Source organism: Zeugodacus cucurbitae, chromosome 5, assembly GCF_028554725.1.
Source record: "Zeugodacus cucurbitae isolate PBARC_wt_2022May chromosome 5, idZeuCucr1.2, whole genome shotgun sequence".
Taxonomy (NCBI): domain Eukaryota; kingdom Metazoa; phylum Arthropoda; class Insecta; order Diptera; family Tephritidae; genus Zeugodacus; species Zeugodacus cucurbitae.
Genome location: NC_071670.1, coordinates 42683636 through 42709334, shown reverse-complemented (window position 1 = coordinate 42709334; position 25699 = coordinate 42683636). Strand labels below are relative to the sequence as shown.

General features: G+C 38.3%; 1 protein-coding gene across 16 annotated transcripts in view; it reads right to left on the bottom strand.

Moving 5' to 3' along the window:
• Window positions 1-25699, bottom strand: part of LOC105216030 (disintegrin and metalloproteinase domain-containing protein 9) — a 510771-nt gene that overhangs the window by 340523 nt on the left and 144549 nt on the right. For all 16 annotated transcript variants that reach the window (XM_054231408.1, XM_054231409.1, XM_054231410.1 and 13 more), the window contains exon 3: window positions 1256-1306. In XM_054231408.1, the coding sequence (XP_054087383.1) occupies window positions 1256-1306 (51 nt within the window). The remainder of the gene's footprint in view (window positions 1-1255; window positions 1307-25699) is intronic.

Below are 25699 nucleotides of genomic sequence, written 5' to 3'. Positions count from 1 at the left end.
GAGTGGGAAATCATGTCAACGAGAAGACTCCTTTTGGATTGCATGGAATATCAAATCCTTTATTTTACTTCAGACTATACCGGAAATATTGAACCTTTTGTAACCTCACCTAAAATTTTATTTAAATTCCTCGATTTTTTATTCCAATAACGAAGAATTTAAAGTTAAATGAGACTGCCTCTCAGACCTCTAAACCGTCGAGCTTTCATATCAACTTTAGCTTTCACTTGATAACATTTCAAATATGTGTAAGCTGTAAACTCTCTTTAAGAGTGATGTAGAGAAAATTTTCTCACTATAATTCTGTATTTCTTCAAGTTAGGAATAATTATAGGAAATTTAAAAATATATTATGTTTAGTCCTCTTTTTCTGCATTTTAGTCCAAAACTTTCACATTCTAATCAACAAGTACAGATTAGTTCTGATAACATTTAAAATATTTAAGAGCTTTTCTCAGATATTATATATAGGAGTTATTATGAGAGCTTTTAGAAACGCCTATAATCCTCTTTTCATTTAAATCGTAAGATATTTCACTCAATATTTTTGTAAAAGCTTTAGTGAGCTTTCATATACCCTAGATAAAAGTAATTATGAGAATATTTTTAAAATTATCCGTTTAATCATCTGCTTCTCTTTTTCACTCCACAGCTATCTTAATCAATATGTTTGCTTTTTATTAAGGATAATATTTAAAAGCTTTCAGTGAGCTTTCACTCTATTGTCGTTAAGAGTAATTATGGCAATAGTTAGATATACTTTTTTTATCACTTTCTGCATTTCAATTCAAAACTCTTTCAATTGATATTTGAGACTGTTAGTTCTGATAACATTTAAAATACTTTTGGGCTTTTATATAAATCTAATTACGACTGATTATGAGAATATTTCGAAGTTTTTGTAATCATCACTCTATTTCATTCGAAATTTCTTTCAATCAATATATTCGCCTCTCAGTACTGATGGCATTTAAAAGCTTTCATTGATGAAAGTTCCCTTTAAAAGTAATTATGAAAGCTTTTTTCTTTCCTTATCTATTTCAATTCAATATTTTTTCATTGTTAGTACACTTTTCTCTCAACAGTCGTGATATATTGATATAGCTCGAAGCATCAAAACAAAGTGAAATCACAAATTTAGTATTCCCAATAGATAATCGTCCTACCTATTATATACCCATACCCAAACTTTTATATTAAAATACTCGTATTATAATATTATTTAACTCTACCAAATAAATGCAACTTCACTTACCGACAGGACTTTCTTCATTCCAAAAAGAATCATCCAGAGTGTAATCAGCCTCTGCAAAGACAAAAAAGCAAATAGAAATGAGAAACTAATTAGCGGATGCATCATTATAGTAATTACTAAGTGTACGAACACAACGATTTCGTATAAATATGTACATTAAAGCAAAATGTTTGCGCCACTCACATCACCCACCTTTTACCAGCGCCAGAGCCAGGGCCAGAGTACCTACTAAACGTGAAGGGAATTGCATTTTTATTAAATTAATATGCCAGAGTGTTGCAAGGTAAAGGCAGTTAAGTATTATTATATAAATGCAATTCCACGAAAACTGTTTACGCGAAATGCAAAATGCAAATGTTGCAATACAAACGAAATTCGCAGTTCCAACGAAAGGGCTTCATTAAAAATCCATTTGAAACGTAGAGAAATCACATCGCGTTCTCTGATTTTATTTGTAATGCAAATTTGCGCATAACAAGGTAGCGATTTCGCACGGTAGGTAGCAACTAACTGCACCGGACTAATTAACACGGCGTATAATTTTGTAATTATTTGCAAATAATTGAAAGAAGATGTAAGTAAGTGCGTGTAGAGCTGAGTAAAAATGTTAAACAGTAATGTATGTATGTATGTGATTGGCGTTGCAACCGTTTAGCCGGTTATAGCCGAATCGACGATAGTGCGCCACCTGTCTCTCTCCTTCGCAGTTCGGCGCCAGTTGGAGATCCCAAGTGTAACCAGGTCGCTCTCCACCTGGTCCCTCCAACGGAGTGGAGGCCTTCCCCTTCCTCGGCTTCCTCCGGCGGGTACTGCATCGAACACTTTCAGGGCTGGAGTGTTTTCGTCCATTCGGACAACATGACCTAGCCAGCGTAGCCGCTGTCTTTTTATTCGCTGAACTATGTCAATGTCGTCGTATAACTCGTACAGCTCATCGTTCCATCGTCTGCGGTATTCGCCGTTGCCAATGTTCTGAGGACCATAAATCTTGCGCAAAATTTTCCTCTCGAAAACTCCTAGTGTCGTCTCATCTGATGTTGACATCGTCCAAGCTTCTGCACCGTAAAGCAGGACGGGAATGATAAGCGACTTGTAGAGCTTGATTTTGGTTCGTCGAGAGAGGACTTTACTGTTCAATTGCCTACTCAGTCCAAAGTAGCACCTGTTGGCAAGAGTTATTCTGCGCTGGATTTCGAGGCTGACATTGTTCGTGTTGTTGATGCTGGTTCCCAGGTATACGAAATTATCTACGACCTCGAAGTTATGACTGTCAACAGTGACGTGGGAGCCAAGACGCGAATGCGCCGACTGTTTGTTTGATGACAGGAGATATTTCGTCTTGTCCTCATTCACCTCCAGACCCATTCGCTTCGCCTCCTTATCCATGCGGGAAAAAGCAGAACAAACGGCGCGGTTGTTGCTTCCGATGATATCAATATCATCGGCGTACGCCAGGAGCTGTACACTCTTGTAGAAGATTGTACCTTCTCGGTTTAGCTCTGCAGCTCTTATAATTTTTTCCAGCATCAGGTTAAAGAAGTCGCACGATAGTGAGTCACCTTGTCTGAAACCTCGTTTGGTATCGAACGGCTCGGAGAGGTCCTTCCCAATCATGACGGAGCTTTTGGTGTTGCTCAACGTCAATTTACACAGCCGTATTAGTTTTGCGGGGATACCAAATTCAGACATCGCGGCGTAAAGGCAGCTCCTTTTCGTGCTGTCGAAAGCAGCTTTAAAATCGACAAAAAGGTGGTGTGTGTCGATCCTCTTTTCTCGGGTCTTTTCCAAGATTTGGCGCATGGTGAATATCTGGTCAGTTGTCGATTTTCCAGGTCTAAAGCCACACTGATAAGGTCCAATCAGTTTGTTGACGGTGGGCTTTAGTCTTTCACACAATACGCTCGATAGAACCTTGTATGCGATATTTAGGAGGCTGATCCCACGGTAATTGGCGCAGATTGTGGGATCTCCCTTTTTATGGATTGGGCAGAGCACACTGAGATTCCAATCGTCAGGCATGCTTTCTTCCGACCATATTCTGCAAAGAAGCTGATGCATGCACCTTATCAGTTCTTCGCCGCCGTATTTGAATAGTTTTGCCGGTAATCTATCGGCCCCCGCTGCTTTGTTGTTCTTCAATCGGGTAATTGCTATTCGAATTTCTTCATGGTCGGGTAATGGAACATCTGTTCCATCGTCATCGATTGGGGGATCGGGTTCGCCATCTCCTGGTGTTGTACTCTCACTGCCATTCAGCAGGTCGGAGAAGTGTTCCCTCCATAATCCCAGTATGCCCTGGACATCGGTTACCAGATTACCACCTTGGTCTCTACATGAGGATGCTCCGGTCTTGAAACCTTCGTTAAGTCGCTTCATTTTTTCATAAAATTTTCGAGCATTCCCTCTGTCTGCCAGCTTCTCAAGCTCTTCGTACTCACGCATTTCGGCCTCTTTCTTTTTTTGTCTGCAAATGCGTCTCGCTTCCCTCTTCAGCTCTCGGTATCTATCCCATCCCGCACGTGTTGTGGTCGTTTGCAATGTTGCGAGGTAGGCAGTCTGTTTTCTCTCCGCTGCGAGACGGCACTCCTCATCGTACCAGCTTGTTTTTTGTCGTTGCCGAAAACCAATTGTTTCGGCTGCAGCGGTACGCAGTGAGTTTGAGATGCCGTTCCACAGTTCCCTTATACCGAGATGCTGATGAGTGCTCTCAGAGAGCAGGAGTGCAAGTCGAGTAGAGTATTTCGTGGCTGTCTGTTGCGATTGCAGCTTTTCGACGTCGAACCTTCCGTGTGTTTGTTGACGGGCATTCTTTGCTGCACAGAGGCGGGTGCGTATCTTCGCTGCGACCAGATAATGGTCCGAGTCTATATTTGGTCCTCGGAGCGTACGCACGTCTAAAACACAGGAGACATGTCTTCCGTCTATCACAACGTGATCGATTTGGTTCCGCGTGTTTCGATCAGGAGACAGCCAAGTAGCTTGATGTATTTTCTTATGCTGGAATCTGGTACTACAGACGACCATATTTCGGGCCCCAGCGAAGTCGATCAGCCTCAGGCCGTTTGGCGATGTTTCGTCATGGAGGCTGAATTTTCCGACTGTTGTGCCAAAGACACCTTCTTTACCCACCCTGGCGTTAAAATCACCAAGCACGACTTTTACATCGTGGCGGGGGCAGCGCTCATAGGTGCGTTCTAGGCGCTCATAGAAAGCATCTTTGGTCACATCGTCCTTCTCTTCCGTTGGGGCGTGGGCGCAAATCAGCGATATGTTGAAGAACCTCGCTTTGATGCGGATTGTGGCTAGACGTTCATCCACCGGGGTGAATGCCAGGACTCTGCGACGTAGTCTCTCTCCCACCACAAATCCAACACCAAATTTGCGCTCCTTTATATGGCCGCTGTAGTAGATGTCACAAGGACCCACCTTCTTCCGTCCTTGTCCCGTCCATCGCACTTCTTGGATGGCGGTGATGTCAGCCTTAAGTCGTATGAGGACATCAACCAGCTGGGCAGAGGCACCTTCCCAATTAAGGGTCCGGACATTCCAGGTGCATGCCCTTATATCATTATCCTTAAAACGTTTGCAGGGGTCGTCATCAAAAGGGGGGTGTCTCATCCGAGGCTTTCGTAGATTTTTCATTGGGGGGTGTTTTTATGTGGTGGGTCCCAAACCCTACGCACAACCGCATAAGCGGGCTTCGCCTTCTCACTTTAGCTCGCCTTCAAACGGATGTCTGTTGGCTACCCAGAGGATACTTGGTCTAAAACCGGAAGTCGTGAGCTGCTTGAACCATGTGGAAAAGAATCGTTTCTGGCCACTCCCAAGTGAGTGACAATCAAAAACTTTCCTCACTTGCGTGAACTTCTACACATGATCCCATCCTTAAACAGTAATACCGTTTGTGAAATATGCACTTGTAATTCCAACTTCAATTACAAAGCTAACGTTAACCTTAGTAATGGAAATGTTGATTGTAGTAAGGAACTTACTTGTAATTTTAATTAGAATAATTATAGATGAAAATTTGATGAACGCCCTATCAATGTTCATATCATGTATTATTTTAGTTGTAAATTGTAATTGGAATTTTAATGTAATCGTAATTGTAATTGTAATTGTAATTGTGATAATAATCAATAGTGTAATTGCTATTTTAATTCGTAATTCAGTTTTCATTGTAATTATAGTTACAATTTAAAACGAAATTTTAATTACAATTGTAATCATAAAGTAATGGTAATATTAATTGCACTTGCTAATGTTACTGTAACTGTAATTAAACATTCAATAGTAATTTTCGTAACGCGTTTACTTGTAATGTCAACTGTAATTGTAATGGTAATCGTAATAATTTTCCATTTTAATAACAATTTTAATCGTAATTGTAGTCATATCTATTTATTATGTATGGTTTTAATCCAAACTTCAGTTTTAATCAGAAATTCAATAGTAATTGTAGTTGCGAATTTACTATTTTGAAATTTCAATGTAATCATAATTTTAATTGTAAATGTAGTCATAATTGTAAACGTTATTGCACTTGAGATTCAATTTTAATTTTAATATAGTTACAATTTAAATCGGAATTTTAATAATAATTGTAATCATAAAGTAATTGTAAAAGTAATGAAAATTTCACTTGTTAATGTTAATGTAATTGTAATCAGAAATTCAATAGTTATTTAAGTTGCGAGTTTACTTGAATTGTGAACTGTAATTCGAATCAAAATTCTAATTCTAGTTGTAATTGTAATCATAATAATATTTAATAGCAACGTTAAAGGTAATTGTAGTCATAACTTTTTATTATGGTCGTTTTTTATCAAAATTTCAGTTGGAATTATAAAAGTAATCACGTGTTTAAAAGTAATTATAGTTGTAATAGCGATTTAAATTGTAATTATCAAGTAATTTTGTTCATAATTTTAATAGTAACCATAATTGTTATTGAAATTGTAATTATACTTGTAATCCGAAAATAAAATTGTAACCGTTATAGTAATTATATTTTTGTAATTTTTAATTTTAGTCGTACCGATTTAATTATAGTCCATTTCGGGAATCAAAATTCGATAGAAACACATAAATTGCAGGAATAAAGTTGAGAGTCGGTTGGTTGAAAAGGGAGTCGAAGAGGGCCTGACTGCAAGCGGCCGCACTTAGGCCATTATTAGGCTCATTGTGCTCTCCGAAGGTACCCTGATAAGCGTCACCTGAACAACTCGGTCGATTTAACGAAGATTCTAAGATCTGGGGCAGTTTAAGGAAACTGTGTTCCCAGCTGTTCCTGAGCTAGCCAACTCATCTGCCTTTTCGTTCCCTTATATACCTATATGACCGTGTACCCAGATAATACTAACTGAGTTTTCTCCCGCTAGTCTATTAATTGCCTCTTTGCATGATCTGACACATTGAGACTTTGTATTGGCGCAGCGGATAGCCTTCATCGCGGCTTGGCTATCCACAAGAAAGTTGATGGACCTGTTTGTATGGGCGCAGGTCCACCTAGCGCCTTCCCTTAGTCCGACAATCTCAGCTTGAAATACCGAATTGTAGTCGTTTAGCTTTAAGCTGCTTTCACCGTTTCACCGTTGGTACTATCTATGATTGTGTCGTTGGTCCAATCTTCTCTGCTGGGGAAGGAGAATGTTGCTTTAATTTCCCCAATAGTCTCGGTTTCCCGGTCACAGGACCAATCCAAACCGAGTTCAGTGACAAGATTTAATATGATCCCATGTCCGCATTGGTGCAATGTTTGGGTCCAGTGGCACTTGGATATGTATTGGCCGGATATCAAGGATATAAGTTGAGAGTTAGTTAGAAGTATATATAATAATCAACACTTTAATTTAGAATATTACATTGAAATTGCCAAAATTGGTATTTTATTAAAGACTACACGCGAATGTATTGCAATGATTTATTTCATTTCATAACCGTGATTTATGATTTATAAATCAAACAAATTTCATTGGAAATAATTGAAATTTATGGCATTATTATTAGACCACATGAGTACCAAGGGTACGAGTATTTTAATTTCAAATACATACATACATCTGCTTGGCGGCGTGTAACGGCTTTAATTTATTATTTCGCAATTCGATGATAAATTTCAAATCAATCAGCGCAATTTAGTGGCAAGGCGGCAGCGCCTATAATCACGCAAATAATTGCAAATGCACGCACTCACACACACACAGATTATCATACATATCCACACATTTACAGGCATGGTGTTGCAACATAGCCACACATCTGTAGCTGTCACCAGCAAAATCGCAGTTCATGCCACCGCAAATTGTTCGTTCGTTGTTGCCACACCCCCGCAGTGGCATAGTGGCGGAATCTTGGCGCTTGAGTAGCAAACCGCATTTTACTTAACCGCAAAAATTGCATTTAGGCTGGCCGCAAATTGCAATCACCCACACACACAATCACAAAATGAACGCACACGCACTTGACTACAACACTTGCACTTGAAAAAGGCAAAAAAAAAAATAAACATTCGAATGTTCGGTTTGAATGTATGAGTGTGTGTGTGTGTGCGCGCGCGCACTTGTAAATGGTAATAGTTGTGCAAAACGCATTAGCAGCGGCTTATGAGCACTTATGTGTTGCCGCCGTTGTCGCTGTCGCCTTCCTCTCAGCCTCCGTCGACGACGACGACGACTCATGCAACCGCAGAAGGACACTACAGCAGCAGGCAAAAGGATCAGCGGCAGCAATGCTGCGGTTTGCCAACCAGCAGCGTCTGGGAAAATGTATTTTCTGTATCCTTGTGGGTTGCTTTGAAGGAGACACAGGCGCAGCAGTGGTGAAGAAAGTGATGGCGAAAAAACACTCCAGCGGCTAGTGATATGTCGAATGGGAATGCGAATGCGAATGAGAAGTGAAATTGCGCGCACAAGTGTCTGTGTAGCTGTGCGCTTGCAATGCGCGAAAATGTGCCACTTGACGCCACAATTTGGCACTTGCAACATGCAACTTTGGCGGTCGCTGCCAACACAAGGACACACACTTGAATGATGAGTGTGCTGGCGCGCGGCGACGGCCAAAGGTGGTGCGAGAGAGCACAGTTAGACACATAAGCATATATATTTCTAGTATATTTGTAGCTAGTGCATATCTATTTCCCATTTGAAGCAGAGCGCACAGGCCAAGGTGGCACAGCGTGTCGATATTTGTTCACACTGTGATTGCGAATGTCAAGCCAAACTAGTTTACCAAAACACCTCATCCACCAATCCACCATCTACGTTTTTCTTGATATTCATATTCATGTCTATAAGTATTCCTGTGTGTGTCGCCACCGCTCCAATTGCTGCCAGAATTATTCAGCTATAAATTCAGCGAAGCGCGCAAGCGGCAAATATGCATGCATATACTAAGAGTACTCGTATGTTACGCGGAGGAGCAGCAGCAGCATTCAAATCGTGTTAGCCACGTTGATAGGTACAACAACAACACCAACAACAAAAACAAACACATTGCCAACGTTAGTTAGTTGTGGCGGAAATGGCAAAACGTTCACTATATCTTGGTGTGTTGGTGTGTGTGTGTGTGCTAGCGTAAATCCACTTGCCATTTCAATCCGATTGATATATGTATGTGTGGGTGCGTGTGTGTAATACAGAAAATCTATTTCACGCTCACACTGAGACGGGATTTAATCTCTGCCACGCAACTATGTCGACATACCTAGATTTATAACAGGTATGTGTGTGTGTGTGAAGCAATCAGTGTAGCAATGCATAACGATATCTCATGATGCTTTCGTTGCATCAACTTGACAACATGTCTATGCTATGCTATGCATGCCACATTACATATATATGCATTTACATATGAAACGCTCTCATATTGTTATGCACACATTTGTGAGAGACATACATGCATACATACAAATATAAATATACTTGTGTTGCCATATAGTATTTACATATATGTATCAGAAATGAATGATTTATGTCGAAAGTTTGCAATTAAGTTTGTTGTTGTTGTTGCAAGCGACCTCAAACACATTGGCTGCAATGTGTCGACATCTGTGGTAAGATATAATCTAATTTCAGGCAATTTAAATTAAGAAATATCGAATTTGTTATCCGATTTCGCTCAGAGTTTATGATTTTCTCGGAATATACTTGTTTTCATTGGAGAATTTTATAGGGACCACATTACTAATGCATTTGTATGGTTTGCGTTGAAGACTATGCAAGGATTTTAGTTAGTTAACCGTTCTGTAGACCAAGATCTATGCTAATATATCTGAAATCTCTCCTCAAATGTCCAGAGTTATTCTCTCGCTCAACTTTATTTATAAAGTATTTGTAGTAAGGTACATCACTATGACCTTAATGTATTTTGCTGCCATACTTCGAGCAGAACCAAAATGTATAATAGGATATTTCTCGGAACAGACCTTATAGTTCAGGTTAACTACGGAAAGATTTCATATATGAAAATTCATTTTTGATACTCAAGAATTCTGAACAAATATTAATTTTCTTTTAGCATCTAATAACAAATTTGTCCAACTACTTGCCAACTTCGATCTAGAGAACAGACCCATCTCAATCATCGTTCCATACATAAAGTAACTAGATCGTACACCTTTAATAACTTATTGTAGATTTGAAATCCGTGCGTCTGTCTGTCCGTCTATCTGTCTGTCCGTGCAAGCCAGGACTTGAGTAAAAACTGAGATATCTTAATGAAACATGGTACACACATACCTTGGGGACCTTGGTATCGCATATGGTGGTAATCGGCCCATTGTCACGCCCACAAAATGGCGATAACCGAAAACCTATAAAGAGCTATAACTAAGCCATAAATAAAGTTATGAAAATAGTCGCTTGTTGACATTTTCAATGCCCCGGATATCGAACATGAAGAACTCAGTGCCTAATCGGAATTTTTCAATCATTGAATCCGTTTCGATCGAAAAATGGTTTGACTCGATCGAAAAATTTTACGTCCGAATCATTGTCACTGAATCGAAAATATAACTTACCATCGCATTGAACTCACTTACCGATTCGAAAAAATATATTCCGCGGCTAATAGATGTCGCTAATTACGAAATCATTGAATCCGCAAAATCGAAAATTTTGGTCGATATCTATCCGTTGGCGAATGAATTGCGGAAATGTGAAAGAAATACACCATTTAGAAGTATGTAAATAATTACAGATGATTACTGATAGGGATACGTGGCGCGCTGTTTTAGACTCGGCTATAACCGCGTAAGCGGTGTCTACGCCAGTCAAGAAGAAGAAGAATTACTGATGACAGACTAAATTATGTTTTAAATGAGTATTTTAGTGTCAAGAGACAAAAACACACTAACAAAAATAAATTAAAGTTGCTTAAAAGCGAAATAAAGTTGCCCTCATATTTCTCAAAGAGCCTCAGTCGAATTAAATATTTTTTTAGAAGAAGTTTCACGATAGTTAAAGGTCATTTCTTTTAATAGTTTGTCTCTGTGGCGTAAATGGTTAAAATCGGGTTATAACTTCCCCTAGCTCCCTTCCTAATTATAGATTTTTTTAAAATACGATGGGCTTAATAGCTTTTAAATCGCTTAATATGTGAACAATTTTAGCCAAATTAAATGGGCGTATAGTCTTATATAATGTACCTTGTTGATGAAAATGAGTGAAATCGGTTCAAAAATTAACGCAGCTCTCATATACTATATATGATGATTTTCATTATTCTAGTGGACTTTATGCCGAATATATGGGTAAAATTGTGTTATCTTAATAAAAATATAGCAATTAATCGCGAGAGTATAAAATGTTCGGTTGCACCCAATCTAATTTTTTTTTATCTAATTATGTCATCTCATAACGGAGAGCAAAAACATATATTCAGTAGTTGCTCTGTAAATTCTAGTTTTATATATCCAGACACTTTCCATATCCATATAAGAGGTTGCAAAATGGGTTAGATATACTCTGCGATTGCTATTAAGTCTCTCTTGAAAAAATTGGTCGAAACAAGGTTATATGCAGTATTGGAAACAAGCAGCAAATATGTATATGATAATGAACCCATCCCTTTTTTAGAGTAAAAATAACAAAATTATAAGAGATAGACACTCGTTAAATTTTTGAATATTTCTAGACGAGTTAATAATTTTTTATACATATATACACCGATTATTTACGCTCATGCATATATATTTCCAGATATGCTATATACAGTCATTCGAAGCTTTAACTCACTGCGGTTGCTATTGCTTTTTAATAATAAAATGACCTTTTACGAGTTGGGGAGGATTTTATTGAGCTTTTTGGTTACTTGTATTAATCTGCATGTGAATACTGAAATGTAGGTACCATATATACATGTATGTATGTATTTGTAGCAATCTGCAAATTGCTACCTTTGACAAGCTGTTAACTTTGATTTTGATGGATTCATATGGCGTAAATGAATTCGTTACATGTTTCCATTTATTTTGTGATATTATTCTAATTTTAGCTGTTTTTTTTCTCTTTTATTTATCATGTTGTTCATGCAGAAACTAGATCGGTCAGAGAAAATAAATTACACTATCGTGATATACGAAATTTATATAAACTTTGGCAGCTTGTATATACAAGTGCTTATTTATTCGACAGTTTGTGCATATGTATGAAAATGACAGATAGTACTCGGAACTACAGAAACTATTGATTGGTTGGTGTTTCTATTTTAGGAAATGATATATTGCTTGCCGTTTTAGAATTTATTGTACTTCCTAGCGGTGACAAACTGTCAAGATAACTGCCAGCTGATGAATTAAATTAAGAAGAAAGTGGTTATATTTTAACAATAAACACAAAAAATGTGCTTATTAACATTGTTTAAAGTTTTATATAAAATAAAATTTGACATTGGTACCCAACGATCTTTAAACTATTCTTTTTCTTATTTAGAAACAAAAATGTGTTGAAAGGAGGTTTCAAAATGTCTACATATTTAAATTCAGATTTGTCACTAAACAATAAATTTGACACCTGTGAAAGAAATCACTAGCCTACCTTGCATTGCACACTTCACACTTTAAATACTACCCTAATTTCCTCATTTATTTTCGCCAAAAGAAATACATGCCGTGTGGCAATATATCTGGTACTACTGCGGCTCAGCGCCTAAATATATGCAACGAAATACATTGCATTGATACGAGTCACGGCACACCCACAATCAAATACATATAAATATTATAAAAAATAACCAAAAGTAATCTGCAACCTGTCCCCAGCAACAAATTCCCAGTATCTGAGAAATGAGATCGTAGCCGCAAGGCAACAACAATTACTATACAGAAAGTGTGCACAAATTTATATAACCAACTGACACACATAAATATATTTGTAAGCAAGTATTTTTCAGGGTACCTCTTGGCTCTCCTCTGAATCGTTGCTTGATTGTTGCAGCATGACGCTACTATTGCTACTGCTGACGCTGCTGTTGCCAGCCAACAAGTTTGATGCTATACTGTACTATGCTATGCCATGCTATGCGGTAATTTGCCAATAAATATTCGTTTAATATTTAAATATTTATATTTATTGCTTGTGTTGCTCCTGCTACTAGTGTTGCTGCTGCCGCTGTGTACAGCTGCTGCTGCTACTGCTGAGTTTTCTGCGGCTGACCCTCGCTATGTTGTTGCTGTTGTAGCTGCAACAGCATCCAATTGGGTTCGCAATCAATTTAAGAATTTCAATTTTCGTTGCAATTTTGCTCTCCCCAACAACAACAATTTCCTAGATAACCGTTACTTGCAGGCAGGCAACAGCTACGCTTCGCCATAATTTGTATGCAAGACTTCAAGGGGAAATTGTAAAAATGAAATGTTATCTTATCGCACCGTGTTCAATTATTTATGGTTATTACAACAAAATGCAAAAATATATTACAGTTAAATTTGGTCTTAAGAAAAGAGTGTGAAGTGTTGGAGAAAATTGCTGTAACTTAACTGCTTTGCAGGGAAACATAATTTTGCTACTCAGAAGTTGCTTTGCAGTTAAAAAAAAATATTAAAGGAATTTAATTGCTGTCACTGAAAATTTGATGAAAAAAGACTTAATTAACCATTAAGTGTTATAGGTTTCAAGCAAGAGCTCAAGTAGGGCTTGAAAATATGAAAGTGGTAGGGCAATAACAGTAGATTAGCAATGCTAAAGAAAAATGCTGGTCCCCTAAATGTATACTCCGAACATACTAGAAACTCAGTACTACTTAGAACGTCAAAACCCGTTAAATTTCTAAACCTATATACTAGATGCATTATAAAGATTACATTTTTTATACTCTCTCAACAAATTTTCTAAGAGAGTATAATAGTTTTGTTCACATAACGATTGTTTGTAAGTCATAAAACTAAACCAGTTAGATATAGGGTTATATATGTATATGAAAATGATCACGGATGAGTTGAAATTCGGAAGTCTGTCTCTCCGTCCATCCGTCCTTTAGCCTATCCGTGTGACGGATAACTTGTGTAAAAATTAAGATATCCTGACCAAACTTGGTACACATGTTCCTTGGGATAATGGGAGGGTTGCTTTTGATGGGCGCTTTGGACCATTGTCATGCCCATAAAATACCATAACTAAGCCATAAATAAAGTTATGAAAGTAAAATCCTTTATATCATTAGGAAGGGGCATATTTGAACGTAATTTTTTTGGGAAAGTGGGCGTGGCTCCGCCCCCAAAAAGTTTTTGTACATATCTCGTAAACTACTGAAGCTATATCAGCCAAACATTCTGCAGTCACTTCCCTTACGCACCCCATTACCTAATTATAGGTTTTTCAAAAATACGGTGGGCTTTATACCGCATATATCGGTTAATATGTAAGATATCTTAGCAAAATTAAATGAGCATATAATCTTGAATCTAATGTAACTTGAAGGTAAAAATGAGTGAATTAGGTTCAGTACTAACCTCAGCTCTCATATACTATATACATATGTATGATGATTTTCGTTTTTCTATTGACCTGCATGCTGAATATATGGGTCTATAAATCTAACTAAAACTACATATATCAATAAATTTCGAGAGTATAAAATTTTCGGGTGCACCCGAACTTGGCCTTTGCTTATTTGTTTTAATTTTGGAAATTTATTTATTATAAAAAACAGAATTGTTTGATGTGGCTAATACCCAAAAGTGAATCATCAAGTCTTAAACTTGTTTTAATGAACTACTGCTCTCATTATTTTAATAACAAAATATTTAGTTATGGCATAAATAATTAACATAATAGAAAAATAATTCCGAAGGATTTTGATTTTAGAATCCAACATCATTAAAAAATTCGCTTTAAGTTTAGCGGGAACCGGTAAGTATTTGATAGACACTAGTCTGTTTTTGTACCATTGAGAAGCCTTGAAAGGGAAAGAACCCATGGATGTTAATAAAGAAGATTTTATTAAAGAGAGAGGAGACCAAATCAGTAAAATGTGTTCGATTAGCTACTCCCTAACGCTTGGCGAATCGAATACCCCTATAATATGCACTATGATTCTTAAGAACCCCCGAAAATTTACTTCAAATTCTTAACTACACAGTAGTTGGCATCTGGTAAAAAAAAAATGCCCAAATGAGATTACCAACTACCTTTTAGATTAAGCGAAGCGAGCGCATGGGCGTGTAATGCAAAGCTTTGTTTAATTTAAATTTGCAGCTCAAGCGACGCTGCGCGAAATCCAGCAGTATATCAACTACTTCAAAGCATTTTACGCACAAAACCATTTGACTTCAAGAACATACACACACACACACTTAACTTGAGCTTAGCATAGTGTTTTACACACACACACACTCACTTTCATTTTGCCTGTTTGACTATATCGACAAATATGCAAATTGCGTGAAATTCCGCTAAACGCTTGCGTCTTCATTCAATATTCGACAATCGCTTGCCCCGCAACCGCTGGCACTTCTTTACTTTTTGCGCTTATCGCTCGCCTCACGACGCACTTAATTCCAATACTTATGCGCTGATTAATAAAACAAATTACATTTTGTAATGCTTAAATGCTTGTGGCTTACGCGAAGCTGGCTGATGATGTTGAAGATGGCATGGCAGGAGCAAAAAGCAGAGAAGGTGGTAGAAGACAGTATGTGGTTGTGGGGATTGCGAGTGTCGATAATATGCCTGAGAACTGATTAAAGTTTGGCAGGCGCGCGCACACACACACACCTAAACATACATACACATAACGGTAGATATATGCATAGTTAGTGCTGCGATAAGCCCTGCGAATGACGCTGAGTTATTCAAATTCGGCTGCTGCCGCTTTGTCGTCCATTAATTTCGCCAACACCTACCTACCATCGTTAGGCCGCTAGGCTTAGTGCTTAGGTGGCAGAAAATTGGTGGAAAATATGAAACGGAAGCAGCATTTCAGCAGTTTGGTTAAGTTTTAAGTTATTCCGTTTAAACTCTTCTACTTATCTTGCGCCGAAACGGAACGGAACTTTTTCATTATTACACTTCTCAGGCCATAATTTCAAAATATTCAGCACGGTGGCACACATCACACCATATATTAGAGGAATAATGAATTCGCTGATTTTCCAAAAATGAATTTAAAGTCATTGCTACAACAAAAGCACAAAAAAAAACTCTACTCAGTGGCTTTAGCTGAACTTTGAACTCCGGCAGCAGGGGCGCTTGCTACTCGACTCTGCTCTGCCGTTGAGCTGTGCGCTTTTTTGGTTCACTGCACGTGAAATTTAAACTTTGGCGCGTTAATGAGATTTTTTGTAATGTAATTTTTTCCTCTCTAGTTGTTGTTGTTCTTGTTTTTACTCACTACCAACCAGCCTAACTGACTGACTGTAACTGTGTGCGCGCTCACTGTGCCGTTATTTACCGTTGCCTCAATTAAGTTTTTAATGTGCTGCATGACAGGTGGGTGGGCGATCCAGGCTACCAGGGTGTGGGTGTGGCTGTTGGTGCAAAAGTCAAACGCTTGGTCGGTCGACAGCAGTCAGCGCGTAGTGATGTGGCAGTGTGGCAAGAGTAAATGAGGCCATTGGGACGATATGCAAACTATTTACTATGACGATGCTAACGGCTAGCTTTACGCGAGTATTTTTTGTATGAGAGCAGCGTAGCTGGCATTCGAGTATCGTGTATGTGGAGTTGAGTTGAGTTGTGCCAGTCAGCTAGGCGGTCGGCGCTTATTGACCGTTGGGGTTGCTGTTGCTGTTACTGCTGCGTACGCTGCCACTGTGCTGCTGCTTAGCGAAGCAGATAAAGCGATATGGCAAATGGAAATTCCATTTAAAGCCGCACATTTTCAAACACGAGCAAATATGCATAAAAATTATTTTTTCACTGATTTTTTGTTTTTCTTTTGTTGCTTTGCATTAAATTCTTTCATATCTTGTCCACTTTTGCGTGGTTTTCAATTTGCGTTTTTTATTCCACTTCAGTGTTCTTAAATTGAAATTCATGCTGATTAGACTTCACTTTGTGCATTGCGTAATGTTAATGAAGGCGGCGAAGTAGGAGAATCTTAGTTAAAGCATATAAAAAATGAAAAAATAAAAAAAAAACTCGACATAATCTGCTTCTGTGGCAGGTGTGCGCACCAAAGACCCCCTTTGAAGACTACAACAAACCGCAGTCAGCCGAAATTACATTACTGTGCTTAACAAAAGCGCGTACTGATTGCAAAATTAGCGCGGAATTTCGTGTGTTTCAATGTCGATTGCCAAGTGCAGCATGCACCAGCATCAAATTCAAAGAAATACCGAAACGCCATAAGACTTTATTGCTTCAATCCTCCACTTGTTTCTCAACTCCCTAGCAGTTGCTGGAAAAATTGGCGCAGCTGTCAGTGCGTGGCAAGCAATCGAAGCGATTTCCGCATGCAGATAAGCAATTGTGGCATATAATTGCTCGAACATTCCAATTACTCGCACAAACAGAAAGAGGAAGAGAGAGCAAAGGAGAGAAGCAGAGAGTGAGGGAGCGCGCGTTTGCCAGCAATTCGTATCGGTGATTTTATTACGCGTGGCACGTTGCATGTATCGCATTTGTACGCAGTTTAATTACCTTAGTGCGCGGGTAGTCTATTCTTCAAAGACCATGTCTTATTTTCACTTCTTCACAAAATGTATTTTCTGTTGCTTATTTTGCCACAGGTTCACAGTTTTACCATTTCACAACTGCTTTGGTGGCAATTTCGATAGCTTTTGTTTTGTTGTTGTTGTTGCTTGCCACTCGTTTCAGAATCCAAACGCTTTGCCGATTAACAGTTTCTACGGTAAAGCGTAGGAATTCTAAAATGAGTTGCAAGGATTTTTCGAATTCATTTTTTTGCGTATCACCAGAACGGAGAATATTATACCGGTTATTTGATAATTAGAGTTAATTTTATTACGACAAATTTTCATTTTTAAATTGCACTTTAAAGATACAAAGAAATTTACATTTATTTCTCAAGGGCTTGGTAAAAGGATTCTCGATAGATGGCGCTACTACTTCTTAAAATGAAAATAACTTAGAACACACAATTTTACTCATTTATTCGGCATAAAGTCCACGAGAATAACGAAAATTCTTGAATCGATTTCACCACCAAGGTACGCTATAGCCAAGGCTATATGCTCACTTAATATTGCTTAGATATCTCACATACTAACCGTTTTATACTGCGGTATAAAACCCACTTGAAGTATGATAACCCGAATATAATGTATATGAAAGATAGGGGAAGTTATAACCCGATTTTAACCATTTTTGGTACAGAGACACAGTATGAGAAGAAAAAGATTCTTTCTGAATTACATTAAAATATTTGAGAGATTTGCCGATATTTTCGGTGAAAAATTACTCTTAGGCTCTAAGTTCCTAATGTTCGATATCCGAGGCCTTGAAAGGTTCTAGTCCGATGTGAAGCCTCATATGATATACAGTATTTATGTAAAGTTTTATTCCACTATCTTCATTGGTTCCTAATGTATAGTGGAGGAATCAGATGGACTTCAAAATTGAGTTATATGGAATGTGGTCGTAGTAGTGTAAACCGATTTCGCTCATTTTTCATCCGTATCTTCAGGATGTCAAAAAAGTATTATCTGCTTTCAATGGAAGGTCGAATAGTTTCTGAGGAGTGGTTTTTGACCACTAAGGGAAACGACTGCAGAAAGTTTGGTTTATCCAGCTTTATTAGTTTTCGAGATATTCACCAACAACTTATTTACGGGAGGGGAAACGCCTGCTTTTCAAAAACAATTACATCCAGATATGCCCCTTCCAAGTTCGATCCTTTATACCATATTTTACGTTTAGATTTTTGTTTATGGGTAAGACACTTTATAGGTTCTCAGTTTTCGACATTTTTTGGGGCGTGGCAATGGTCCGATTTCGCCCATTTTCAATAGCAACCCTCCCAACGTTGCAAGGAACATGTGTACCAAGATATCTTGGCTGACTTCATAAACGCAGTTTGCAATGCAACATTGCAAACATATGCGTTTACGTGGCAAAACAATACTTCACTGCAACACTGTTTTGTAAAATAATGCAATGACATTTCAAACGTTTATGAACGCAAAATTGCTTCGCCGCATATCGTTTGTTGTGTTTAATTAAATTACAGTAGTTTTCCGAAATAACAAATATTCGTTTTAACGAAAACCGCTTATAACGAACAAGCAAATTTGTTACATTGAGTACCTTAAATAACGAACATCGGAGATTTTGTAAGTACTCGGTTTAACGAACAACATGAGCAACACATATGAAGAAAGAGAAAAAAATCAAATAACATGGAACCAGAATTAAAAATAAAAAATTAAAAGAAATGTGCAAATTGAAAACATTTTGAATTTTATAAAAAAGCTTAAAATTATTGATCAGTACCAAATGGAAGTATAAGTGAAGAATTTATTGGATTTCAATTGTTTTGTTATGATTTTTCATTTTTTAACAAATAATTAATAAAACAATTTATTAAACTTCAATTTACGGATATTTAACTCATTTTTATTGAAAAACATACCTCTAAGTACTCACTTGAATTAACGAAAAATTAATTAATGTGTTCGTTATTTCGGAAAACTACTATATTGTGAAATGAATCTTCAGCAATCCTGTGCTTTAGTTTTGCAAAGCGCTTTAGAATCGGCTGAAACAAAAAATACAAGCAACACCACATTAAATAAAAATATATTAAGTAAAAGAAAGCGCCGGGCTATTACATTATTAATGAATCGCGATTCAAAAAGAGGGTTTCCTAAAACCTCAAATTTTTGCAAAAACATTGAAATTATGCAAGATGACGTGTTTTATTCGCACTTTCGTATGACGAAGTTCAGATTTAAAGTATTGCTACAAAATAATTCATATTTTTTGATTAAAGATATATCAATGCATGATAAATCCTTGGTGGCCTTCGCACACAACAGGACGAATGGGAATTTCATTGGGAAAATCAATACAAATAACGATTTGGAAGCTGGGCAACAATTGCTCTTTTAGAGACGTCAGCGATCGTTTTGGTGTAGCAATTGGCCTAGCATATAAAATGTTTGTTAAAATAATAAAGATGATCTGCCGCTTAAAGGGAGATGTTATAAAATTTCCAGCTGAACAAAAGCAAATCAGTGAAGAATTTTCAGTTCTGCGCTTTAATCCATTCCCCTTTGTTCTAGGGTGCGTCTATGGAACACATGTTCCAATTTCACAACCAATCAATTTTTTAAGTTGAATACTTTTTTGCAAGGCTATTGTCGACAGTCGCTTGAAATTCATATGTAGATGTATTTATTGGTTGCCCTAGTGCATGCCATGACGCATCGGTATGGCAAAGGAGTTCTATCAGGAAGGCCATAATTAATAAAGAAATTAATATTTATTCCAATTACCATTTTTTGAGCGATGGAGGTTATCCTTCTTCTTCTTGACTGGCGTAGACAGCGCTTACGCGGTTATAGCCGAGTCCAAAACAGCGCGCCACGTATCTCTCCTTCTGGTAGTTTGGCGCCAATTGGTTATACCAAGCGAAGGTCCCTCTCCACCTGGTCCTTCCATTGGAGTGGAGGTCTCCCTCTTCCTCTGCTTCCACCAGCGGGTACTGCATCGAATACTTTCAGAGCTGGCGCACCAAAGTTATGACTGTCAACAGTGACGTGGGAGCCAAGACGCGAATGCGCTGACTGTTTGTTTGACGACAGGAGATATTTCGTCTTGTCCTCGTTCACCACCAGACCCATACGCTTCGCTTCCTTATCCAGTCCCTCTTCAGCTCTCGGTTTCTTTCCCATCCCGCTCGTGTTGCGGTCGATCGCAACATTGCGAGGTAGGCAGTCTGTTTTCTCTCCACTGCGAGACGACAATCCTCGTCATACCAGCTGTTTTTTTGGCTTTTCCGAAAACCAATGGTTTCTGTTGCAGCTGTACGTAAGGAGTTTGATATGCCGTCCCACAGATCCCTTATACCGAGATGCTGATGAGTGCTCTCAGAGAGCAGGAGTGCAAGTCGAGTAGAAAATCGTTCGGCTGTCGGTTGTGATTGCAGCTTCTCGATGTCGAACCTTCCTTGTGTTTGTTGATGTGTGCGCTTTTCTACACAGAGGCGGGTGCGTATCTTAGCTGCTACAAGATAGTGGTCCGAGTCGATGTTGGGACCGCGAAGCGTACGCACATCAAAAACACTGGAGACATGTCGTCCATCTATCACAACATGATCGATCTGGTTGCGAGTGATTCGATCCGGGGACAGCCAAGTAGCTTGATGTATTTTCTTATGCTGGAATCTAGTACTACAGACGATCATATTTCGGGCCCCGGCGAAGTCGATCAGCCTCAGACCGTTTGGTGATGTTTCGTCATGGAGGCTGAATGTTCCGACTGTTGTGCCAAAGACACCTTCTTTACCCACCCTAGCGTTGAAATCGCCAACCACGATTTTAACATAGTGGCGGAGGCAGCGCTCATAGGTACGTTCTAGGCGCTCATAGAAGGTATCTTTGATCACTTCGTCCTTCTCTTCCGTCGGGCCGTGGGCGCAAATCAGCGATATGTTGAAGAACCTCGCTTTGATGCGGATTGTGGCTAGACGTTCATCCACCGGAGTGAATGCCAGGACTCGACAACGGAGTCTCTCTCCCACCACGAATCCCACACCGAATTTGCGCTCCTTTATATGGCCGCTGTAGTAGATGTCACAAGGACCCACCTTCTTCCGTTCTTGTCCCGTCCATCGCATTTCTTGGATTGCGGTGATGTCAGCCTTTACTCTTACGAGGACATTAACCAGCTGGGCAGAGGCACCTTCCCAATTAAGGGTCCGGACATTCCAGGTGCATGCCTTAATTCGTAGTCCTTTAAACGTTTGCAGTGGTCGTCATCAAAATTGGGGTCTATCATCCGAGGCTGTTTCTTTCTTTTCATTGGGGGGTGTTTTTATGTGGTGGGTCCCAAACCCTACGCACAACCGCATAAGCGGTTTTCGCCTTCTCACTTTAGCTCGCCTCCAAACGGATGTCTGTTGGCTAACCAGAGGATACTTGGTCTAAGACCGGAAGTCGTGAGCTGCTTGAGCCACATGTAAAAGAATCGTTCCTGGCCACTCCCAAGTGAATGACAGTCAGAAACTTTCCTCACTTACGTGAACTTCTACATATGACCCCATCCTCATTTCAGACATTTGGCATTTTAAAAAAGAAATTTAGAATACTAAAATATATTGAAGTTCAACGTCCATATGTGCCAAAATTAATAACAGTGGCAAGTATGATAATTCATAACATTATTATTGTAAATGAAGGCAGCAATACCGAAACAAACAAACAAACATCATCGAATTTGAAACGCAACTCGAAGAAACCACTTTATCAGGACCGAGAGATGCAAAAGCAAAGAGAGATGCATTGGCAACTTTATTATCAGCCTAGTACGTATGTACCTATATCAATTAAATTATAAGTTAAGAGCATTTTACTTTAACATGTTTTATTGAATTTAATTCATAACACTAAATTTATTGCATTGATATTTGGTTTTAATTCAAAAAAAAAAAAAGACTTCTGCCTATTAGAGTAAACATATTAAGAATTATTGTAATTTTTCTACAATTCTCAAGAATAAAGTACGAATTTCCTTTACCTCAGCTACTTTCTCTTTTTCCACCGCAATTTTTTCTGTCTCCATGTCCAGCAGTTTCTTCATAATTTTGGCATCTTCCTCAGATTCTTTGTTCAAAAAATCCAGAACTTCGCAACGTTTTCGTTTTATTACACACCTTGGAGTTGTGATATCTTCAGGTGTCACATCTGAGTTCATTGCCGAGTGGCTATCGGTCGGTGTCGAAGGGCCATCACTTGTTAAATCTTCTATTAAATTGTGAAGTGAACTTTCGACCATTTCTCTTGGCACAAGAACGCTACTGCGGCTGCCGAAGACCTCGTCTAAGGCATCGAAAAATTCCCAGTTTGTAGAACTCTCACCAAATGTGTTATATGTGCCCATTATATGGATAAAATATCTCCCGCATTATTTGTTCCGAAATTGTATTCCTTTTTTTTCTTTACACTAAATTCTGGTTCATGTTGCGCTAAGGAGCTTCTTCCTCTCGTGACTCAACTTATTTTCGCTATAAGTATATATTTCATCATATAACTACAATCATTATAGCATTATATGAATTAAGACTTAAATAAATATTTCTTGTATACAAATTTAACTTACCATAATATGTCCGTCATTTCAACCGCCAAAAAAAACATAAGCATCACAAACGAAAACAATGCACAAATTCGACATCTGTTGCGCATTGAAAAGAGTTGCCATGCAATAATGAACTCAAGGCATTGCCAAAAATAAGGCAAAGGCATTTGTGAACTCTATGCATTCCAGTGTTGCATTGCAAACTGCGTTTATGAAGTCAGCCCTTATCTCGTCTCGTCATCCTGATCATTTCGATATATATAACGCTATATCTAACACGTTTAGTTTTATGACTTACAATCAACCGTTATGTGAACAAAACAATAATACTCTCTTAGCAACGTTGTTGCGAGAGTATAAAACCGGTTTGGTAGTTATGGAGAGGCCAAATGTTATTTATTAAAATTAACTACGAATAATTTTTGTGATCTTTTAGCGATTTCAGAATATGTTGAACAATCTGAAGCGTTTCAACGCTGTTAGCGATTTAAAACACAATTATTGGGAGACAATATAAAATGGTCGATGAAGACATACGATTTCACACACAATTCAGTTCAGTATTACCCAAATAATTATAAAATTTTCAAATTATTAGCTATTACTATAATGTATTTGGTCTTATAATAGAACATATTTGGATTAGTAAAGCGAAAAACGTATGATTTTCCGTCAAATTGAGATATTATATTACAAACTGCCACTACATTATTCTGATAAAGCATATTTTCAAAGCGTGTGTACGACGAGATAGGTGTGAAATGCGTGCAAAACTGCAACACAGCAATATAACAAAGGTGACAATGCTGACATTATTAACAATGTTGAAATGTCACTACCACGTCGATGGCAAGCAATGTGACTGCAACAATACAAACAACTGCGACAAAAACAATTTAAGACAACACACCCACACAGAAGACACGCTACTCACACACCACATGTATACATAAAGTAAAGCACAAAAGCTCACAAACAATTGCGAACCACAACTGCTGCCCACACATCCTGCTGCTACTGCTGCTGTTGCCACACATAGCAATAATATCAAACAAGCGCTGCTGTGCTGTCGTCGTTCGATCGCCACCAATGACGGCTATGACATTCGATAATAATAATAGCAATGGTTGCACCCACACACACACACCTCCAACGCATGCATCGACATGTGGATATTGTTTGCGTGTGTGTGTGCAGCCAAGCGCATATTGACGTCCTAGGACGTCACCTCTCAACGGACAATCGCACCATAGATCCATAGATGATGAATCGTGGGCGAGCGTAGAGCAAGCAATGGGGGCTGCCGCTGATTGTTGACTGTTGACTACCTTGCTGCTTGCTTGTTGATGTCGCTGATGACAGCGTCGGTGCCAACAACGCAACAGTTACACAAGTCAATGCCAAAAGCAACAACAACATATAATAACATATATGCGAAAACAACAACAACAAATTACAATGTTTCAAGTCATGTAGAAATGTCATATGAGCCCTGCGTTATATAGGAAGTGAAGGAGAATGTAGCAATCAGTGCAACAACACAGTAGCAGCAGCGCTAATGACATTGTCAGCTTGTGTTGGCTGACTATTGCTAGCCTCTGTCAATTGTGTAATACATATTACCTGGCATAGATAAGTGTGTACGCATTGCCTTCGGGAGATTTGTATGTTTATTCGCACGCTAACGCGATTGGAAATTCCTAGTTTGGATGAAATTCTCATCTAAAATCAGTATGCTCAAAATGCATATGCTTTTCAGTTATTGTAGGTATTAGATTCTATGGGTGCGTAGGTGTGAAAACATGAAATGAACGAACTTCATTCGTGTTTTAGGGTGGAAGAGTATTTAGAAGAATTCTTACTCCCAACAAAGTATGGAATTGAAAAAAAATATATTTGCCACTACTTCAGTTTTCATCGATCGATTTCTGTGAAATATATCATGTCGGGACCTCAAAGGTGTAAATGTCAGACAGACGTCAGATAAAAAATGTCAAATAGACGTCAAATGCCAATTGTCAGATGGGAAATGTAAGATAGACCGGAGGTTCCAAATGTCAAATAGACGTCATGCGCCAATTGTAAGATAGACGTCAGATCGGAAATGTTAGATTAACGTAAGATTTCCAACTGCAGATTAAATATGTCATACGGAAAGCTGGCAACTGGCTGGTAAAAGTCAGATGAAAAATGTCAGATAGACGTCAGCTGGGAAATGTTAAATAGACGTCAGATGCCAAATGTAAGATAAGAAATGCCAGATAGACGGGAGGTTCCAAATGTCAAATAGACGTCAGATGGCAAATGTCAGGTAGAGTGAACATACGTCAGATCGGAAATGTTAGATTGACGTAAGATTTCCAATGGCAGATGAGATATGTCAGACGTTAAATGATTAATGTCAGGTGCCAAAATAGAATGGACTAATATCAGATAACCACGAAACAGTCCACTACTTGCAAACTAATAGAGAAACAAATATTTTTTCAATATAGAAGGATATGCATGTAATTCCTCAACTGAGAAAATATTAACTTTCCAAATCTAATTCTTATATAGCTGTCTAATCAGTTTCTTAGCAAATTTTGTAAATTTTTCCAATTCCAATGAAAATTAAAACTTAATTGTTACAAAGCCTATGTATTTTTGAATATTTAATTAATATTAACTGCCATATTTCGCCAATTAGCTAACCAAACTCATATAACATTCAAAACGTCTTCTAGCTTTAAGACTGTGCTTACTA